The sequence below is a fragment of the Chenopodium album genome, chromosome 12, assembly GCF_948465745.1.
Source record: "Chenopodium album chromosome 12, dcCheAlbu1.1, whole genome shotgun sequence".
In the NCBI taxonomy this organism is placed as follows: Eukaryota; Viridiplantae; Streptophyta; class Magnoliopsida; order Caryophyllales; family Amaranthaceae; genus Chenopodium; species Chenopodium album.
The window spans coordinates 34,150,807-34,173,437 of NC_137845.1; the positions used below are offsets into that span (position 1 = coordinate 34,150,807).

The 22,631-nt window shown below is 35.7% G+C and overlaps 1 protein-coding gene across 1 annotated transcript; it reads right to left on the reverse strand.

The window, feature by feature from the left end:
* Window positions 1–11,814: 11,814 nt before the first annotated feature.
* Window positions 11,815–13,404, reverse strand: LOC145571123 (uncharacterized). The gene is made up of 3 exons (XM_081630206.1): window positions 12,913–13,404; window positions 12,327–12,525; window positions 11,815–11,936 (listed from the first exon to the last, which is right to left on the reverse strand). Exons 1-3 carry the CDS (start codon window positions 13,402–13,404, stop codon window positions 11,815–11,817), a joined length of 813 nt encoding a protein of 270 aa, XP_081486332.1.
* Window positions 13,405–22,631: the final 9,227 nt, after the last annotated feature.

Below are 22,631 nucleotides of genomic sequence, written 5' to 3' on the forward strand. Positions count from 1 at the left end.
TCCGCGGGCTATGTGGGCAGTACCCGCGCCCGCGGCATCAGGGACCCGCACCCGCGGCAATGACACCCGCGCCCGCGGCTTATCCCCTGCTCCCAAAGACTGATTAGGTGGGGCCGCGGTCTCTCTGAATGGAGCGGTCTCTCCATTTCACCCGCGCTCGCGGAGAGCCCTCGGGGCAACCGCGGCAAGTTCCTGCCTCGATTTGGCACTTTTGAGCAACTTGGGCCCGCGCCCGCGGCCTGCTGGAATTGCCTTGGAGACCTCTCCGAGGCCTCTCCAAGGCCTCTCTAAGCCCTCTCTAGCCAAATGCTTCTTCCTTGCTTGATCATTGAGGTCCCGAATTGAATCCTTTGCCAAGGTGATTCTCACAATACCTACACAAGTAAACGAAGGACGGAGATAAAAGGGAAAAAGAGCCAAATAAAGGAAAAACACGATAAAAACACGAGAATCATAAAGAAAAGAGGAAAAGGAGAAACTAAAGGAAAAAGGACCAAAATTAAGAGAAGAAAGCATGAAAAAGGGAAAGAAATAACCTAAAAGACTACCCTATGCGTGCTATAAATGACACTCATCACATCGTCACTACTGTCCTCAAAGCTAGACCTTGAGGCGGTGCTTCCCCTGTCTCTCTCCTAGGAAACCTCTTCACCGTCTAACCCTAAGGCAGACGCGGTTCCTTCCCCGTCTCCATCTTCGGGGTCAACTTCTTCACACCCAGCAATGGAGGCGGCCTCCTCAACGTCTCTATCCTCATTTTCATACAAGATCCCATCACTAAGGGTCCTAGGGATCCCAGACGGGGAGTATTCCCTTGAGTCAACTTGCATTTCTTCCCCCTCAACTAGGGTCACTTCATCATATTGTACTTCCAATGTACCGTCTATCCTTCGCCGTTTGGTGGCTGTTTGTTTGGTTCTAGCCATTGTGTCCTTCACAGACATAGAGACAGTCGGTTTAGAAGATGTATAAAATTGCTCCATACACCCAAAGTCGGCACCCCCAGTCCTAGACTAAGCCGTAACAGGAGACCGGTTGACTACTGACCTAGGCTGTGTCGTGTGTGTTGGTGATGTATCCATTTATTGAATGAAATTATACAAACGGAAAAAGAAAGAATGAGCTGAAGGAGGTAGAGACAATACCTTTAAATGTGACTCTAGAAGGGGTCAAGCATTGACCGGCTGCAGTAGGTGGGTTGATGTTGATCTTGCTTGTAAATAGCACAAACGGTTGCTAAATCGGTTGGGCAGGCAGGTGAAAAAGGAGTTGTTTGTGTTTAACACAGACGGTGGTGAGAGCTTCTCTCCTATCCTTAGAACTCTTTGACTTTCTTTCTCTAAAAACGTTTTGGAAACGTTCAAAATGAGAGGGGTAAAACCTGTATTTATAGAGGAGGAAATACAGGGCATTCTTGTAATTTCCCCAGAATGTGAAAAGTGAAAATTCATAGTTAAAATTCGACCAGTGGTAGAGTGACACGTGTCACAGATGCCATGTGGCGTGCCACGTCACATTTGTGATGTGAAAATGTTTTGGGTAATTTTTACCCAAGCTATGTGGGCCAATCAGATGGCGACACGTGTCAGCCACGGATTTGTCCAAACTTGACGTATCCCCATTTGACACGTGGCGTTCCCAGATTTCAGGAAAAAAGACGCCCTTCAGGCCCTAAATCCCAAGGAAGCCGAAATTCGGCGCAGCCCCTCAAAATTAGGTCAGAGTGGCCTAATTGGGGGCATATTTACCAAGGACCCTATAAATAGTGAGATTTTCCCCATTTTTGGGGCACGTTAAATTATTACATTACCCTACATTCTCTCTCATCAAAGAAAACACTTGGTCTCGAAATCCGAAAAGATCTCACTTTATTTTTTCGCACTCCTTACATTCTCCTACACATTCTTAGTTGATCGTCGGAGGCGGAGCTCATACCAACCGGAGTCTCCGTGTTTTGCAGGTACGGACTACGCCGGTCCAGTCTTCGTGACGTAACTCTCCCGAGGGACAAAAACACCTAAAACAGATCTCATGGCCTCTTGCCATTTAGCAGAATCAGGGCTCGCCATCGCATGCTTATAGGTTGCAAGTTCGTCTCCATCCATTATCAGGATGTCCTGATTCTCGGTTAATACAACACCAAGATACCTATCTTTAGAATAAGCGACCTAGGAGGTTTCTTCGTCCATACCTCATATGGAGTCTTTTCTACAGCTTTTGATGGAGCACGGTTTAGTGTTAGTGCTGCAGTTAGATGTGCGTGTCCCCAGAAAGAGATAGGAAGATCACTAAGACCCATTGTTGATCGTACCATGTCCAACAAGCTTCGATTTCTCCTTTCGAATACTCCGTTCCATTGTGGAGTTCCTGAAGGTGTCAATTATGAAAGTATACCCTTTTCTTTCAGATGATCATTGAATACTTGGCTCAAGTATTCACCACCTCGATCCGATCGAAGGGCTTTGATTTTCCTTCAAAGCTGATTTTCAACTTCACTCTGAAATTCTTTGAACTTTTCAAATGATTCAGATTTGTGCCACATAAGGTAGACATAGCCATATCTACTATAGTCGTCTGTGAAGGTGATAAAATATTGATGGTCGTTTGTTATGGTGGAGCTCATTGGCCCACATACATTGGTGTGTATTAAGCCCAAAAAGTCTCCTGTCCTTTCTCCCAATTTAGAGAATAGATGCTTTATCATCTTGCCGAATAAACATCCTTCTCAATTCTCAAACGATTATAAATCGAATGAGTCAAGAACACCTTCCTGTACAAGTTTCTTGATGCATTTGATGTTAATGAGGCTAAGACGACAATGCCACAAGTATGTCTGATTTGACTCAATGTTCTTAGTTTTATTAGTGGTATTATTAACATTATATACTTGTTTGTCTAATGAAAGCACACATTTTAGATAAACGTGTCATACCATAAACATATAAACAAGACTTTTAAAACAATAGTCCTGTGATCAAAACAAAACATGACGTTCAACGTCAAAAGATCAATGTATGGCTGATCACAAAAACATAAACAAGTTCTATGTCAAGAGAAACTATGTGATTACAAGCCTTCCGAATAGATTATCTTTTTCTTCTGCTTGTATATCCATATCCACTTGGTAAGCCCTTCTCACTTGGTTCCTAAAAGAGGAGCATATAGTGAGTCATTAATGGTATCTAATACATTATGAATTGCTTTTATTCAAGTGTGGTTTATAAAGAAGATACCTGAGGTGGAGATTTCTCTTCCCTTTGCCTCATCTTCCAGGTACATGTTGCATTCTATCTTGTAGTGGCCCCGCCGACTACAGTAGAAGCATTGCATCTTTACCTTGTTCTTGAACTCCTTCTTCTTTGCCTTTAGAGCAAGCTTGAGTCTATCACTTCCACAAGGGTCGGCCCATTGACAACCTCCATCAAAGAGAGTTTGTCTCGATTGGCAGTTAGACGCATCTTCAATGCTATATACCCCGATTGGCTCCAAGCCACTCTTGGTTAGATAAATCGTCGCATCTAATGCTCTCTCAAAAACTAATCTACTTTGCCACAACATGTTAGAACTCCATCACTCATATCGTTGAGTATAACCAAAACCAACAGGCATACCCGGTATGCCTTACGTATCTTAGGGAGAAATATTGACGCCTCGCTTTGGCATAGCCCATCACTACTCTCAAAAGGTCGGTAAGTGTTTTTTTGGAATGACAAATTTTACTCAATATTTTAGGGACCTATGGTTTCTATGTTGGTTGATTTAAGTGAACTTAATTAATCATCGCAACCTTCGAAATCCTAAAAATGCATCTAACATAAAATCCATATATGTAATCATAAATATATAACGAAAACATAAATAAATAATGCATTTGGCAACTAGCATGACCCCTTGAGTCTTAAAGTTTTCAAGGGTCTTCATTTGCAACTTCATGGCTTCGTCTTCCAAGAACCTCCGTCTTTAAGACATGACCAAAATGATGCAAATAATAGTATCTACGACTAGGACTAATCTAAATATTAAGGTTCAAAAATGCTCAATGGTTCGCAGACCGTATTTAGATTTACAAAAATACATGACGGAAGGCAATCCGTATTTTCTATCCTAATCGGGCCCTACTAGTTGCCATTTTTATAAAACCTGTGGGAGAATATACATTCCAATCATCCATTCACTATTTGTGAATCGCCCATCCATTTTACAACGATAAACAAGCAACAATGCATAAACACGCGTAAACTAGTAACTAATTTAGGTGGTTAATCCAATTAACGCACCTAATTATAACTAGTCAAAGTTATTTAACCGATTATGTAATTTAGCGCAATTAAAAAATTGAAGCTCCCACTAAATTCCGCATCCATCCTAATTAATCCAATTAATTAAGTCGGTAAACAAAAAATTTTGCCGAAATAAAATTTTGCATGTGTCACTAAAAACCGAGGCCTAGCCTCCAAAATTTTAATTAAAATTAATAATCATAATTAAAATAATCAAAATAAATAAAACGGCCAAAACGGAAAATAAACATAGCCTTAAAACCGGGGCATAAGTGTCAAGTGTGGGGTTTTGCGCATCGTGTCACAAGCTGGCAGCACAACCCACATGGACAGCTCGTAGTTGCACCAAGTAGTCCACACACACAGCCCGCACCAAGCAGCAGCATGCGCGCACAGCCGCACTGCCGCAGCATGCTGCTGTGCTGACCTGTTGCTTTGTGGCGCACCAGACACGCAGCTTAATGTGGCAGGCACCAAGCGCACCCATGCCGAGGGTGTTATGGCCTTGGTTTGCGTGCCATATTTTCATTTTGCTTATTTTAGAATTAATTTAATGAGAAAAAAGAAATTTATAACAAGTCCAACTTAAATAAATTCATACCAGTGCACAAAACCAAAATTATTCCCAAGAACTATTCTTTAATAAAATTGGTTCAACTTGATGCAATAAAAAGAATAAGGTTATTCTCACTGTTAATTTATTACCTTAAATTTATCATGAGATTTAACAAAAATAAAGGGGAGTTGGAAATATGAACACAAAAATTCAAATAAAGATTCCAACTTTAACTTGTGAATCCTTGAAAAATTATATCTTCCAATTTGAAGATAAATGAAATTTCTATCACGAGATTGAAACTTTATGATTCCAATCAACTTAATAAATGATTAAATCAAAAAGTTCAACAAAAGTCATGGAATTTAGTAACTCAAAGTTCCAACCAGTTAAAACAATTAAAAATTGGATCTTTACTACTTAGAAGCCTCTAATAATAAATTTTTCACTTAATGCAATAGTTGTAATTATGTGAAAATTTAACCAATCTTTCGAGCACTAATTACTACGAAGTAACCATGCTTAAAAAGGTCAAAAAATGCAAAAACATTAAGGACAGAACAAAATACATAATCACCATTAATACAAAAAAAATTTCATCAAAAACGAAAAACCCTCAAAAAAAGGCATTTCTAGTCGGATTTTGGCATTTTCACAGTCGAAAGGATTGAAAACTTTCCAAAACGCTGTTTCCACCCAAAATTCAATTAATTTGGGCGAAAATCTGGGTTCGGGGCCAAAAATCAGTTAAAACGGGATTAAAATTATTAAAATCGACCTACTAATCTAATAAGTAACATAAACCAGAAAAATAAAATCATAAAAAAACCTTGAAAATTTTTAGTTATAAAAATAAATGAGCAAGGCTCTGATACCGCTGTTGGGTTTCAATGAATCCGACTAACCGCAAAAAATAAAACCCGAGCCCAAAGAAAAACTCACAACTAATATAACTAAAATGTATAAATAACAAGATTAGAGAAAAGACTAAATTACCTTTGTAGCATGCTTCGCTCGACCCCTTCCGACGGAGTCCACCCACAACGCGACCTAACCAGTGTACTACTTGGAGGTTAGCCAAGTCCGACCAAAAAGACTACCTAAGTAATTAATGAGTTTAAAGGTTTTCTCTCAAGTGGAGATGCCTTTTCTAACTCTTACTCAAGTGAGTTTCTCAAAATCCAAAGGGGAATATTTATAGGGAAACTCAAGAGAGAAATCCACTCTCCTATCAATGTGGGAGAGTTGGTAAAATTAATTTTCAACAACTAATTAATCAACAAGTGGCATTATAGGAGGAGAGGTTAGGTAAGGACCACAAGGGAAGGGGGGAGGGGGCCAATACTTGGTCCCCAAGGCTCCCTAGAAAATCGGCCCTCTCACTCTTAGCTCCAATGAGCGCGCGCACCATGTGGCAGCCCAAGCCGTGGCGCCCAAGCTGCCTTGCTGACGCTTGGTGCGTGCGGCTAGGCCTGCTGCCTTGGCCTAGTAGTGAGCATGCTTGCACGCTAGCCTATCAAGCTTGCTTGCTGCTTTTTGCTGGGCGTGGCACGCCATGCCACACCACTCACATGCTGGCTTGCGCGCCAGCATGCACATACGCTGCTAGCAGCCTTGCTTGCAATGGTGCACTAGCATGCCGTAACACCAACCAGCCACCCTAGGCTCGATTTGGTGCGCATGCTAGCCACACTACTATACCAAGTGCCCTAAACACTCGGCATGCTCGAGGCATTCCTGTGCTAGGGGTATTTTGATAAACTGTTGATTAATTATTGATTTTATCGTCTCGTCTTTTATTAATTCGACTCCACTTGCGACGCTCGGTTTTGACGCTCCCAGCTCGATTCCCGACCTCTAAATTCATATTACTCGAGCGACTCATTAGTTCCTTCCTGATTAATTCGTCGTGTCGGATTGTCAGTTGCTTAGGTGTGACTCGAAGGGTTAAGTCAAGATTAAGCTATAATATCAATTATACATTAATGTTACTGATCGAAAACGGCCTCCACCTAGGCATTCTGATCGCTTGACCTTATTGAATAATTAGCTTTCTAATAACTCCGAAACCTCTATTGGAATAATACACTTGTTCGAAGGACACCATACCTATCAGTTTGACTTTCATTAGGTTCCATTAGCTTTGTTCAATGCATTCGACTTTCATTTGATTCATATAGGTTTATTTGAATGTGTTTGACTTTCATTTGATTCAAAATGCTTTGTTTTTATGTGTTTAACTTTCATTTTATCTAACAAGCTTTGTTGGAATGTGTTTGACTTTCATTTTATTCAATTAGATTTGTTGAATGCATTAGACTTTCATTTGATTCAAAATGCTTTGTTTGAATGTGTTTGACTCTCATTTGATTCAATTATCTTTGTTGAATGCATTTGACTATCATTTGATTCAAAATGATTTGTTTGAATGTGTTTGACTTTCATTTGATTCAATTAGCTTTGTTGAATGTATTTGACTTTCATTTGATTTAAAAAGCTTTGTTTGAATGTGTTTAACTTTCATTTGATTCAATTAACTTTGTTGAATGCATTTGACTTTCAATTCATTTAAAAAGCTTTGTCTGAATGAGTTTGACTTTCATTTAATCCAATTAGATTTGTTGAATGCATTTGACTTTCATTTTATTCAAAAAGATTTGTTTGAATGTGTTTGACTTACATTTGATTCAATTAGCTTTGTAGAATGCATTTGACTTTCATTTGATTCAAAAAGCTTTATTTAAATGTGTTTGATTTTCATTTGATTCAAAATGCTATGTTTGAATTTATTTGGCTTTCATTTGATTCAAAAAGATTTGTTTGATTGAGTTTGACTTTCACTGGATTTATAAAGCTTTTTTTTAAATATGTTTAACTTTCATTTGATTCAATTAGCTTTGTAGAATGCATTTGACTTTCATTTGATTCTAAAAGCTTTCTTTGAATGTGTTTGACTTTCATTTGATTCTGGTTTGAATGTGTTTAACTTTAAATTCATTCAGTTAGCGTTTTTGAATTCATTTGTCTTTTATTTGATTTAAAAAGCTTTATTTGAATGTGTTTTACTTTTATCAGATACAAAAAGCTTTGTTTGAATTTGTTTGACTTTCATTTTTTTTAATTTTCTTCATTGAATGCATTTAACTTTCATTTGATTCTAAAATCTTTAACTTTCATTTGATTTAAAAAGCTTTGTTTGAATATGTTTGACTTTCATTTTTTTAAAAAAGACTTGTTTGAATGTGTTTGACTTTCATTTTATTCAATTTGCTTCCTAGAATGCTTGTGACTTTCATTTGATTCAAAAATCATTGTTTGAATGTGTTTAACTTTCATTTGATTCAACTTGCTTTGTTGAATGTATTTGGCTTTAATTTGATTCAACAAGCTTTGTTTGTATGTTTTTGACTATCATTTGATTCAATTAGCTTTCTTAGAATGTGTTAACCTTTCATTTGATTTAATTAGCTTTGTTTGAAAGTTTTTTACTTTCATTTTATTCAATTAGCGTTTTTTTAATTCTTTTTACTTTTATTTGATTAAAAAAGCTTTGTTTGAATGTATTTGACTTTCATTTGATTCAAAAAGCTTTGTTTGAATGTGTTTGACTCTCATTTGATTCAATTAGCTTTGTTAAATGCATTTGACTTTAATTTGATTCAAAAAGCTTTGTTTGTATGTGTTTGACTTTATTTGATTAAAAAATCTTTGTTTGAATGTGTTTGACTTTCATTTGATTCAATTATCTTTGTATAATGCATTTGACTTTCATTTGATTCAAAATGCTTTGTTTGAATGTGTTTGACTTTCTTTTGATTTAATTAGCTTTGTTGAATTCATTGACTTTCATTTGATTCAAATAGCTTGTTTAGAATGTGTTTAACTTTCATTTGATTCAATTAGCTTTATTTGAATGTGTTTGACATTCATTTTATTCAATTGGCGTTTTTGAATGCATTTAACTTTTGTTAGATTTAAACAGTTTTGTTTGAATGTGTTTGACTCTCATTTGTTTTAAAAGGCTTTGTTCGAATGTGTATGACTTTCATTTTATTCTATTATCTTTGTTGAATACATTAGAATTTCATTTGATTCAAAAAGCTTTGTTTAAATGTGTTTGACTTTCATTTGATTCAATTGTTTTGTTTAATTGAGTTTGACTTTCATTTCAGTTAAAAAGCTTTGTTTTAATGTGTTCGACTTTATTTGATTAAAAAAAGCTTTGTTTGAATGTGTTTGACTTTCATTTGATTCAATTAGCTTTGTATAATTGTAGGCGTCATTCGAAGTGCGCTTACGTAAAGCATGTGTGAATATACTTGGCACTCATAGGATGTGGGAATTGACATATACGATTAGGGACAACGAAAGTAGGGAGCCGTCAACAAGTTTTTAAGGAACTTGTAAACCGTTCACGGATAATAAAATGCAACCACGATAAAGGGACAACGAAAGACAACAGCGATTGACCCGTGAAAGTTATACCCCATTCATAATCCATGAGATTACTAACTCCATATGGTTCAGAACCACGAAAGGAAGATCAGGGATGATGGTACGATGTGAGTCATGGAGTCACATTCGCCCGCATTGGCCTCTACTCGATTCTTATTGTGAAATGTGATTCCTGCGATCTCAAAGGCATGCAAACAAAATATTCAATTCGCTCCAAACTATTATTATGCTAAATTGGTTGAATATTAATGCAACATATATTTCTAAAATATTGTGATCACTTTAATAAATAACAAGATTAAAAAGGGACCTAAACCGGTTGTCCAAATTATCTTATTAGTCGTGATTTTCATTTACATATTCCCTTTAACATGCAATATGGTGATCATAAATATAATAGAATCAACATTGATATTGGAAGCAATTCAACAATAATATCGTTAGTCAAATCAAATATAAATTAACCTAATCATGACACTAGCAATATAAAAATAAAATAAGTAATTAAAATAATTAATTACTCACATTACGCGCGTTCCTTAAATTGCTACATCATGCATAAATTGTTAGTAAATTCAATAAAAATATAAATCAAATTGAAATTAAATTAAGTAAATGTAGAGTTGATTTAGTCCAAACCCTCAGTTAATTATACCTTTCACACCGTGGTTTAAGGACGGAACCTCGGGTCAAGTATGGACTCCTTGGAGTGTTTAGGGGAAGAATGATATAATTCGAAATATAGGTTTCAGGCATAGAATATGAGAGAAAGAGATGAGAATAATTTTTGGTGTAGAAGAGAGGAAGTAAGAATGATTTGGTGTAGAGAGAGAGAGAATGATTTCTGGTGCCCCGAACTGTAGAAAAGAGGGGGGTATTTATAGAGGAAATGAGTAGGGGATCACACGGAACCCTAGAAAAGATAAAAACCCTAATTTGGGTGCCGTGACACGCCAAGGGTTTGCCGCGACACGACAAATTCTGCCGTGACACGGAAAAAAATACTGCGACGCGGCAAAATGACTGCCCTAAAAAGATAAAACGCGTTCACATCTTACACGGATAAAAACACAGGAAAATCCCGTGACACAACACATGTACCGTGAGACGGCAGAAAATGCCGTGACGTGGCAAAGTCCACCGTGGCGCGACACGTGGCGCCGTGTCACGGTGTACTTTTTTTCCCGTGACACAGCACATGTACCGTGACACGGCAGAAAATGTCGTGACACGGCAAAGTCTACCGTGGCGTGGCACATGGCGCCGTGTCACGGTGTACTTTTTATCGAAATGTGTGAGAAAATGTGGAAAATAAACAAAAAAGGCATCGTGACACGGTGTAGAGTACCGTGTCACGGCAACTAGCATCGTGCCACGTCACTTCTTGCCGCGTCGCGGCATTTTAGCTGTTGCGCGGTAATTCCAATTTTTTACGCGTTTTTAAAACTACTATAAATTTTGATCCGTAACTCGGAATAAGGAATATAATATATCATTGGAAATCTTATCAAGTCTACTTTCCAAACCAATTAGGATCAAGTAGAAATCATTTGTATATTTTAAGATATGGACGTTTTAGTAAAAGGGTGTCGGTTTTGAGCCGAGATTAGTATTTTGCTCATATCTTCTTTGTTTTAAATCGGAATTGGGCTTAAGATATATTGTTGGAAAGTTTATTTCAAGGCCTATCCAACCAAATAATAATTGGATCAAAATTATTCGGCTAAAAAATCTTTTTCTCTCGGTTTTGTGATGTGGATACGAAAAGAGGAAAACAAGTTATGGTGTAGGAAAATGAGCTAGGAATTAGATTGGTTTATGAAATGTATTGAATGGAAACATGGATTTAAGCACTCTAAATATTAAATACTCAACTCGACCAATAATGGCCATGAAAGGTTGTCCATCATCGGGTTTGTTTTTGGGGAGACATTTTTAGGTGTCTACAATAATGCATTTCACTTTCATTTGATTCAAAAACCTTTATTTGAATGTGTTTGACTTTCATTTGATTCAATTAGCTTTCTAGAATGCATTTGTCTTTCATTTGTTTCAAAAATCTTTGTTTGAATGTATTTGACTTTCATTTGATTCAAAAAGCTTTGTTTGAATGTGTTTGACTCTCAGTTGATTCAATTAGCTTTGTAGAATGCATTTGATTTTCATTTCATTCAAAATGCTTTGTTAGAATGTGTTTGACTTTTATTTGATTCAAAAAGCTTTGTTTGAATGTGATTGAATTGTATCTGATATAAAATGCTTTGTTTGAATGTGTTTGACTTTACTTCGATTTAATTAGCTTTGTTAAATACATTTGACTTTCATTTGATTTAAAAAGCTTTGTTTGAATGTGTTTGACTTTTATTTGATTCGTTTTTTTTGGTAAGTGAATGTATAACTATCAAAAACTGTACATATACAAGCCTGAAAGACATGTAGTCCCGCGCTACACAAGACCTTAAAAGGCCACACAACCTCCAAGTTCCTATTCCCTGAATTGCCACCTTCTAGGAATGGTTCAACTCAGGAGAAAGGAAGAAACCTAACAGGAGTAACCTGCAACCTTCTAGGAAGGATACAGAGAATAGCTGACAAGACCAAACACTCTCCTAAAACCAAACTCCCACACAAAAAACCAGTCAGAACTAACACAAAGAAACAGAACAACTAATGTAAAAAATACAAAATAGACTACAACCCCTAAAAAGGAATACATCTATATAATCCATAAACCCATTTGCACTACTTCTTGCTCCATTTGCTACTAATGAGTTTCCTGTTTCTATCCATACTAACCCTACATATAGCTTTATAGAGCTTGTCTAGGTGAATCAACCCTTTATGCCAGAAAGCATTATTTCTAGCAAACCAAATATGATACACAACTACTGACAGAATGGCCAAAACAATTTTCTTTTACACAGCATCCTTCACCTGCCTGTTTTAGTCTTTCCAAACTGCATCAATGCTAAAACCCTGAACTACAATCTGTAACCACTAAGCCACATTCAGCAGACACTCTTTACTGTACCTACATTCAAAGAACAAATGCGGTCTGTTCTCAACCTCATCACCACAAAGTAAACACCTTTCCTCCTCACAGGCACCATACTTGACAAGCGCTTCCATTGTCCTAAGCTTATCATGCATAGCAAGCCAAAGAATAAAGGAATGCTTTTGGATATTGAATTTGTTCCAGACCCATTTATACCAATCTACCCTTGGATCACCCCCCTACAACCAATTGTAGCAAGTAGAGATCTTATAAGGCCTCCCCAACAAGCTATTCTGCTCAAAACCGTCCCTAAGCTGATCCTTGATAGCACACATTTTCCTCCTAACCCATCCTGCGGATCTCTCAAGGCTATAAGACCACCAATTCTGACTTTTGATGTACACAGAATGAACCCATTTTACCCAAAGAGAGTCTTCCTTTTTAGCAATCTTCCAAATATACTTACCCAAAGCAGCTTTATTCAACTTTCCACAGTCTCATAGATCCAAACCCCCAACATTCTTAGCTTTACAAACCCAATCCCAGGAAAGGGGAGGGCTCTTGGACACAACATCATCCCCTCACCAAAGAAAAGCCCTGCAAAGCTGGTTAATTCATAGGATAACCGACTTGGGCTGGAGCACACATTGATCCCAGTAAGTATGCAAGCTCATCAGTACATAATTCACTAGCACCACCCTTGCAGCATAAGACAAAGTCCTGCTAAACCAACAAGTAATCCTAGCAAGAATTTTATCAATAATAGCATCAAAATCAGACACCCTCAAATACTTGTCATTCAGAGGGATGGCAAGATACTTAAAGGGAGTCTCTCCAAGAATAAAGCTAGAATCCCTCATAATCTCATGCTGCACCTCAGACTGCACACTTCTAAAGTAAATAGCTGATTTCTCAACATTAGCCTGCAAACCATAAAAACCCTCAAAGGCTTTGAGTGCCCTAATCAGAAGTGAAACAAATTGCTTATCACCATTAGAGAATAGCATCAAACAATCAGCAAAAACTAAATGATTTAGGCCTAAGCTCTTGTATCTTTGATGAAATTTGAACCCCCTCTTTGCTCCCACCTTTTTCAGCACTCTGGACAAAAACTCCATCACAATCACAAAGATCCCTCCCTTTCCTTTGAAAAAACCATTCAAACCTCCATTTATTATAAGTGAAAAAGATGGGGATGAGACACATTCAATTACCCACGATACAGACCTCGGCCTTCATGACCTACGTAGGGTAACGGACTGAGCATTTGCATTGTCGGTTTGACTTTGCACATTTTAACCAGCGTTAACAGATGCTGTTTGAGCACTTTGACTGCCAATCTGATTTTTTTGCTCGTACTCTTGAACTTCATCGAGTTCGATTTTCCTCCCACTTGTCATTTTTGAAATGTATTCCTTCTCCAAAAAGACACCATCTCGAGCAGCAAACATTTTGTGTTGGGATTTATTGTAGAAGTAATACCCTTTGATTTCTTTTTGGTAGCCCACAAAGAAAACCTTGTCAGATTTGGAATGAAGTTTATCAGAAATTAATTTCATGACATATGCTTCGCATCCCCATATCTTTAGAAAAGACAACCTAGGAGGTTTCTTTGTCCATAGCTCGTATGGAGTCTTTTCTACAGCTTTTGATGGAGCACAGTTCAGTGTTAGTGCCGCAGTTAGATGTGCATGTCCCTAGAAAGCGATAGGAAGATCACTAAGACCCATTTTTTATCGTACTATGTCCAGTAAGGTTCGATTTCTCCTTCAGATACTCTGTTCCATTGTGGAGTTCTTAGAGGTGTCAATTCTGAAACTATACCCTTTTCTTTCAGATGGTCATCGAATTCTTGGCTCAAGTGTTCACCTCCTCGATCCGATCGAAGGGCTTTGATTTTCTTGCTAAGCTGATTTTCAACTTCACTCTGAAATTCTTTGAACTTTTCAAACGATTCAGGTTTGTGCGACATCAAGTAGACATAGCCATATCTACTATAGTCGTATGTGAAGGTGATAAAATATTGATGGCCGTTTCTTGTGGTGGAGCTCATTGGCCCACAAATATCGGTGTGTATTAAGTCCAACAAGTCACCTGCCCTTTCACCCAATTTGGAGAATGGTTACTTTATCTTCTTTCCTAACAAACATCCTTCGCAATTATCAAACGATAGTAAATCGAATGAGTCAAGAACACCTTCCCGTACAAGTTTCTTGATGCGTTTGATGTTAATGAGGCCAAGACGACAAAGCCACAAGTACGTCTGATTTGACTCAATGTTCTTAGCGTTATTTGTGGTATTATTAACATTATAAACTTGTTTGTTTGCTTAAAGCACACATTTTAGATAAACGTGTCATGCCATAAACATATAAACAAGACTTTAAAACAATAGTGTTGTAATCAAAACAAAACATGACGTTCAACGTCAAAAGATCAATGTATGGTTGATCAGCAAAACACAAACAAGTTTGATGTCAAGAGAAACTATGTGATACAAGCCTTTTGGAAAGATTATCTTTTTCTTCCGCTTGTGTATCCATATCCACTTGGTAAGTCCTTCTCACTTGGTTCCTGAAATAGGAGCATATAGTGAGTCATTAATGGTATCTAATACCTTATAAATTGCTTGTATTCAAGCGTGGTTTATAAAGAAGATACCTGAGGTGGAGATTTCTCTTCCTTTTCCTCATCTTCCAGGTGCATGCTACATTCTCTCTTGTAGTGGCCCCGCCGACTACAGTAGAAGCATCGCATCCTTGCCTTGTTCTTAAACTACTTTTTCTTTGCCTTTAGAGCAAGCTTGAGTCTATCACTTCCTCAAGGGTCGGCCCATTGAAGCTCATTGACAACCTCCATCAAAGATAGTTTGTCCTAATTGGAAGTTAGACGCATCTTCAATGCTATATACCCCGAGTGGAGAGAACTCAATTGAATGTGAGCAGCTTTCTCATCCTCCACCGACTTGTCAATGAGCGCCAAGTGAGTGAATAGCCTTGTCATTCGAAGAACGTGGGTTCGAAGTGGCGTTCTGGGTCTTAGTCTAGCATTATAGACTTGTGCCCATACCACTTGCCTCTCCTTGGCAAGGCACCCCTCTTGTGGTGGCTTGATCTTCATGTTGGAGAGTGACCTAGTCACTTCTTCCATGAGACCATCATAGTTGCCTTTGATGCTCTTGGTGACCCTCAAATTGACTATATCCTCTAGAGCTTTGTGGAGCATGTCCGGAAAATAGTTAGAGAACTTCCCCTTCCATTGTTCCGGGATGTAGTTTGCCATAAGTCATGAGACTCTTTTGCAATCTCAACTCCATTCCTCATGAGCCTTATCGCTCATAACTCCTTTTGAGTAGAAACTCGGGATGGGTATGTCAAGAATGTGCTCTAGGTAGCAATTTCGGAGGGTCTTTCGGAGTTATTTTTCCCACTCCTTAAAGTTCACCAAGTTCAAGAAAAATGCTAACTCTTCGGGAAGTTCCGGGCACATTAAGTTATTGTCGTTGTTAGTTGAATACATGATTCAACAATGGAAAGAATTTGAAATGAAAAACCATTCATAATACTTAAATAAGATTGAAATCATGCATAATAATCAAACTTATTTAAACGTCTTATTCACATATTAAATTGTCCCTATTTGGTTAGAATAAGTCGATTCCATGATCCGAAGAATCAATGGGTAGTTAAGAACGCTTTGGCTTGTCTTAACACTCAATATTCTAAGGTAAGAAACTCTTTGCTAATGGCTCCAAGCCACTCTTGGTTAGATAAATCGTCACATCTAATGCTCTCTCAACAACTTATCCATTTTGCCACGACATGTTAGGACTCCCATCACTCATATCGTTGAGTATAACTAAAACCAACATGCAGACCCGGTATGCCTTACGGATCCTAGGGAGAAATAGTGATGCCTCACTTTGGCGTAGCCTAGCACTACTCTCAATAGGTCGGTAAGTGGTTTTTTGGAATGGTAAATTTTACTCAATATTTTAGGGACCTAGGGTTTCTATGTTGGTTGATTTAAGTGAACTTAATTAATTGTCGCAACATTTGAAATCCTAAAAATGCATCTAACATATAATTCATATATATAATCATAAATATATATCGAAAACATAAATAAATGATGCATTTGGCAACTAGCATGACCCCTTAAGTCTTCAAGTCTTCAAGGGTCTTCATTTGCAACTTCATGACTTTGTCTTCCAAGAACCTCCGTCTTTAAGACATGACTAAAATGATGCAAATACTAGTATCTACGATTAGGACTAATATAACTATTAAGGTACAAAACTACTCAATGGTTCGCAGGCTGTATTTAGACTTACAAAAATACATGACGGAACGCAGTCCGTATTTTCTATCCTAATCGGGCCCCACTAGTTGCCATTTTTATAAAACCCGTGGGAGAATATTCATTCCATTCATCCATTAACTATTTGTGAATGGCCCATGAACGATAAACAAGAAACAATGCATAAACACGCGTAAACTAGTAACTAATTTAGGTGGTTAATCTGATTAACGCGCCTAATTAAAACTAGTCAAAGTTGTTTAACCGATTATGTAATTTAGCGCAATTAAAAAATTGAAGATCCCACTAAATTCCGCATCCATCTTAATTAATCCAATTAATTAAGCCGGTAAACCAAAAATTTTGCAAGTGCCGCTCACAATTGAGGCCTAACCTCTAAAATTTTAATTAAAATTAATAATCATAACTAAATAATCAAAATAAATAAAACGGCCAAAACGCAAAATAAACATAGCCTTAAAACCGGGGCATAAGTGTCAAGTGTAGGATTGTGCGCATTGTGCCGCAAGCTGGCAACACACCTCATATGGACAGCCCGCAGCTGCACCAAGTAGTGCACGCACACATCCCACACCAAGCAGCAGCATGCGCGCACAGCCGCAAAGCCGCAACATGCTGCTGCCTAACTGCTGCTGCTGCCGCTTTGTGGTGCACTAGCCACGCAGCTGAGTGTGGCGCGCACCAAGTGCACCTTTGCCTTGGAAGCCATATGTGGGCTGCTTAGCAGCCCGGCTAGTAGAGGGTAGTGTGGCCTTGGTTTGCGTGCCATACTCTTGGGATTAATTACGAATTTTTTGCGTAACTTAATTAATTAATTCCAACTTAAATTTTTAATTAATTTAATGAGCAAAATGAAAATTGTAACAAGTCCAACTTAAATAAACTCATCCAAGTTCACAAAACCAAAATTATTCCCAAGAACTATATTTTAAAAAATTGGTTCAACTCGATGCAATAATATGAATAAGGCTATTCTCACTATTACTTTAATTATCTTAAATAAATCATGAGATTTGACAAAAATAAAGGGGAGTTGGAAATATGAACACAAAAATTCAAATAAAGATTCCAACTTTAACTTGTGAATCCTTGAAAAATTATATCTTCCAATATGAAGATAAATGAAATTTCTATCACAAGATTGAAACTTTATAATTCCAATCAACTTAATAAATGATTAAATCAAAAAGTTAAACAAAAGTCATGGAATTTAGTAACTCAAAGTTCCAACCACTTAAAATAATTTAAGATTGGATCTTTAGTACTGAGAAGCCTCAAATAATAAATTTTTCACACTTAATGCAATAGTTGCAATTATGTGAAAATTTAACCAATCTTTCAAGCACTAATTATTACAAAGTAACCATGCTTAAAGAGGTTAAAAAATGCAGAAACATTAAGGAAAGAACAAAATACATAATCACCATAAATATGCCATTAAGAGTCAAGGTTAAAAGATTAAAAAAAAATTCATCAAAAATGAAAAACCCTCGAAAAAGGCATTTTTGGTTGGATTTTGGCATTTTCACAGTCGAAAGGATTGAAAACTTTCCAGAACGCTGTTTCCACCCAAAATTCACTATTTTTTGGGCGAAATTCTAGGTTCAGGGCCAAAAATCTGATTAAAACAGGATAAAAATTATTAAAACCGACCTACTAATCTAATTAGTAACATAAACCAAAAAAATAAAATCATAAAAACACCTTGAAAAATTTTAGTTATAAAAATAAATGAGCAAGGCTCTGATACCGCTGTTGGGTTTCAATGAGTCCGACTCACCGCAGAAAATAAAACCCGAGCCCAAGGAAAAACTTATAACTAATATAACCAAAATGCATAAATAAAAAGATTAGAGAAAAGACTAAATAACCCTTGCAGCGTGCTTCGCTTGACCAATGGAGCTCTTAGTTGAGAAAGCCAAGTTTCACAAAGGGCGATGACCTCCGACGGAATCCACCCATAACGCGACCCGACTGATTACTTAGAGGTTAGCCAAGTCCGACTAAAAAGACTACCCGAGTAATTATTGAGTTTAAAGGTTTTCTCTCAAGTGGAGATGCCTTTTCTAACTCTTACTCAAGTGAGTTCCCCAAAATCCCAAGGGGAATATTTATAGGGAAACTCAAGAGAGAAATCCAATCTCCCATCAATGTGGGAGGTTGGTGAAATCAATTTTCAATTTTTATTATTAAATCAAAAATAAAAGAAAATAGCTAACAACTAATTAATAAATAAGTGGGGCATTCTTAGAGGAGAGGTTAGGTAAGGACCACAAGGGAAGGGGGAAAGAGGACCAATACTTGGTCCCCAAGGCTCCCAAGAAAACCAGCCCTCTCACTCTTAGCTCCAAAGAGCGCGTGCCATGTGGCAGCCCAAGCCGTGGCCTCCAAGCTGCCTTGCTGGCGCTTGATGTGTGCGGCTAGGCCTGCTGCCTTGGCCTAACAGCGAGCATGCTTGCTTGCTGCTGCTGCTGCTTGCTGCTGGGCGTGGCACGCCATGCCGCACCACTCATATGCTGGCGTGCGCGCCAGCACGCACATACGCTGCTAGCAGCTGCCTGCACATACTAGCACGGCTTGCTAGTATGACTTTCATTTATTTGAATGTCATTTGATACATAAATCTTTATTTGAATGTCATTTGATTCAAAATGCTTTGTTTTTAGGTGTTTAACTTTCATTTGATTCAAAAAGCTTTGTTGGAATGTGTTTGACTTTCATTTGATTCAATTAGCTTTGTTAAATGCATTAGTATTTCATTTGATTCAAAATGCTTTGTTTGAAAGTGTTTGACTTTCATTTGATTTAATTAGCTTTGCTGAATCCACTTGACTTTCATTTGATTCAAAATGCTTTGTTTGAATATGTTTGACTTTTATTTGATTCAATTAGCTTAGTTGAATGTATTTGACTTTCATTTGATTTAAAAATCTTTGTTTGAATGTGTTTGACTTTCATTTGATTCAATTAGCTTTGTTGAATGAATTAGACTTTCAATTCATTCAAAAAGCTTTGTCTGAATGAGTTTGACTTTCATTTGATCCAATTACATTTGTTGAATGCATTTGACTTTCATTTGATTCAAAAAGATTTGTTTGAATATGTTTGACTTACATTTGATTCCATTAGCTTTATAGAATGCAATTGACTTTTAAATGATTCAAAAAGCTTTATTTAAATGTGTTTGACTTATATTTGATTCAATTAGCTTTGTTGAATGCATTCAACTTTCATTTGATTCAAAAAGCTTTATTTAAATGTGTTTTGACTTTCATTTGATTCAAAATGCTTTGTTTGAATTTGTTTGGCTCTCATTTGATTCAAAAAGCTTTGTTTGAATGAGTTTGACTTTCATTTAATTTAATAAGCTTTGTCTGAATGTGTTTAACTTTCATTTGACTCAATAAGCGTTGTAGAATGCATGTGTATTTTATTTGATTCAAAAAGCTTTGTTTGAATGTGTTTGACTTTCATTTGATTCAAAAAGCTTTGTTTAAATGTGTTTGATTTTCATTTGATTTAATTAGCTTTGATAAATGCATTTGACAATCATTTGATTCAAAAACCATTGTTTGAATGTCCCATTCATTTGATTCAATTGGCTTTGTTGAATGCATTTTACTTTCATTTGATTCTAAAAGCTTAGTTTGAATGAGTTTGACTTTCATTTGATTTAGATTTGAATGTTTTTAACTCTAAATTCATTCAAATAGCGTTTTAAAATTCATTTAGCATTTATTTGATTTAAAAAGCTTTGTTCGAATGTTGTTTGATTTTTATCAGGTAAAAAAAGCTTTGTTTAAATGTTTTTGACTTTAATTTGATTCAATTTGCTTTATTGAAAGCATTTGACGTTCATTTGATTCCAAAATCTTTGACTTTCATTTGATTCAAAAAGCTTTTTTTGAATATGTTTGACTTTCATTTTTTTTAAAAGCCTTGTTTGAATGTGTTTGACTTTCATTTTATTCAATTAGCTTCCTAGAATGCTTGTGACTTTAATTTGATTCAAAAATCTTTGTTTGAATGTGTTAGACTTTCATTTGATTCAACTGGCTTTGTTGAAAGTATTTGAGTTTAATTTGATTAAAAAAGCTTTGTTTGTATGTGTTTGACTATCATTTGATTCAATTAGCTTTATTGAATGCATTTGACATTCATTTGATTCAAAAACCTTTCTTAGAATGTTTTCATCTTTCATTTGATTCAATTAGCTTTGTTTGAAAGTTTTTTACTTTCATTTTATTCACTTAGCGTTTTTTTAATTCATTTTACTTTTATTTGATTAAAAAAGCTTTGTTTGAATGTGTTTTACTTCAATTTGATTTAAATGGCTTTGTTTGAATGTGTTTGACTTTATTTGATTTAAAAAGCTTTGTTTGAATTTGTTTGACTTTGAATTGATTAAATAGTTTTGTTGAATGCATTTGACTTTAAATTGATTCAAAAAGATTTGTTTGAATGTGTTTGACTTTATTTGATTAAAAAATCTTTGTTTGAATGTGTTTGACTTTCATTTGATTCCATTAGCTTTGTATAATGCATTTAACTTTCTTTTGATTTAAAAAGCTTTGTTTGGATGTGTTTGACTTTTATCAGATACAAAAATCTTTGTTTGAATGTGTTTGACTTTTATTTGGTTTAATTTGCTTTATTGAATGCATTTGACTTTCATTTGATTCCAAAATCATTGACTTTCATTTGATTCAAAAAGCTTTGTTTGAATATGTTTGACCTACATTTTTTTAAAAAGCCTTGTTTGAATGTGTTTGACTTTCATTTTATTCAATTAGCTTCCTAGAATGCTTGTGACTTTCATTTGATTAAAAAATCTTTGTTTGAATGTGTTTGACTTTAATTTGATTCAACTGGCTTTGTTTAATTTTTTTGACTTTAATTTGATTAAAAAAGTTTTGTTTCTATGTGTTTAACTATCATTTGATCCAATTAGCTTTGTTGAATGCATTTGACATTCAGTTGATTCAAAAACTTTTCTTAGAGTGTGTTCAACTTTCATTTGATTCAATTAGCTTTGTTTGAAAGTTTTTTACTTTCATTTTATTTAATTAGCATTTTTTAATTCATTTTACTTTTATATGATTAAAAAAGCTTTGTTTGAATGTGTTTGACTTTAACTTGATTTAAAAGGCTTTGTTTGAATGTGTTTGACTTTATTTGTTTCAAAAAGATTTTTTTGAATTTGTTTGACTTTCATTTGATTAAATTAGTTTTGTTGAATGCATTTGACTTTAATTTGATTCAAAAAGCTTTGTTTGAATGTGTTTGACTTTATTTGATTAAAGAGCTGTTTGAATGTGTTTGACTTTCATTTAACTCAATTAGCTTTGTATAATGCATTTCGCTTTCATTTGATTCAAAAAACTTTGTTTGAACGTTTTTGAGTTTCATTTGATTTAATTAGCTTTGTTGAATGCATTTGACTTTCATGTGATTCAAAAAACTTTGTTAGAATGTGTTTAACTTTCATTTGATTCAATTAGCTTTATTTGAATATGTTTGACATTCATTTGATTTAATTAGCATTTTGGAATGCATTTGACTTTTATTAGATTGAAAAAGTTTTATTTGAATGTGTTTGTTTTTCATTTGTTTTAAAAAGCTTTGTTCGAATTTGTACGACTTTCATTTTATTCAATTAGCTTTGTTTAATACATTTGAATTTCATTTGATTCAAAAAGCTTTGTTTAAATGTGTTTGACTTTCATTTGATTCAATTGTCTTTGTTTAATGCTGTTGACTTTCATTTGATTCAAAAAGCTTTTTTTGAATATGTTTGACTTTCATCTGATTCAAAATGTTTTGATTGAATGAGTTTGACTTTCATTTCATTTAAAAAGCTTTGTTTGAATGTGTTTGACTATTTGTTTAAAAAAGATTTGTTTTAATGCGTTTGACTTTCATTTAATTCAATTAGCTTTGTATAATGCATTTCACTTTCATTTGATTCAAAAAGCTTAATTTGAATGTGTTTTACTTTTATTTGATTCAATTAGCTTTCTAGAAT

Excerpts from the sequence above, each read along its gene's own strand:
- LOC145571123 (XM_081630206.1), bottom strand. The coding sequence starts at position 13,404 with ATGGAGTTTTTGTCCAGAGTGCTGAAAAAGGTGGGAGCAAAGAGGGGG. Across the intron at positions 12,526-12,912 it reads GTGTGCTCCAGCCCAAGTCG|GGGGGTGATCCAAGGGTAGA; the intron begins GTTATCCTATGA and ends AATTGGTTGTAG. Across the intron at positions 11,937-12,326 it reads ACCGCATTTGTTCTTTGAAT|TTCTGACTGGTTTTTTGTGT; the intron begins GTAGGTACAGTA and ends TCTTTGTGTTAG.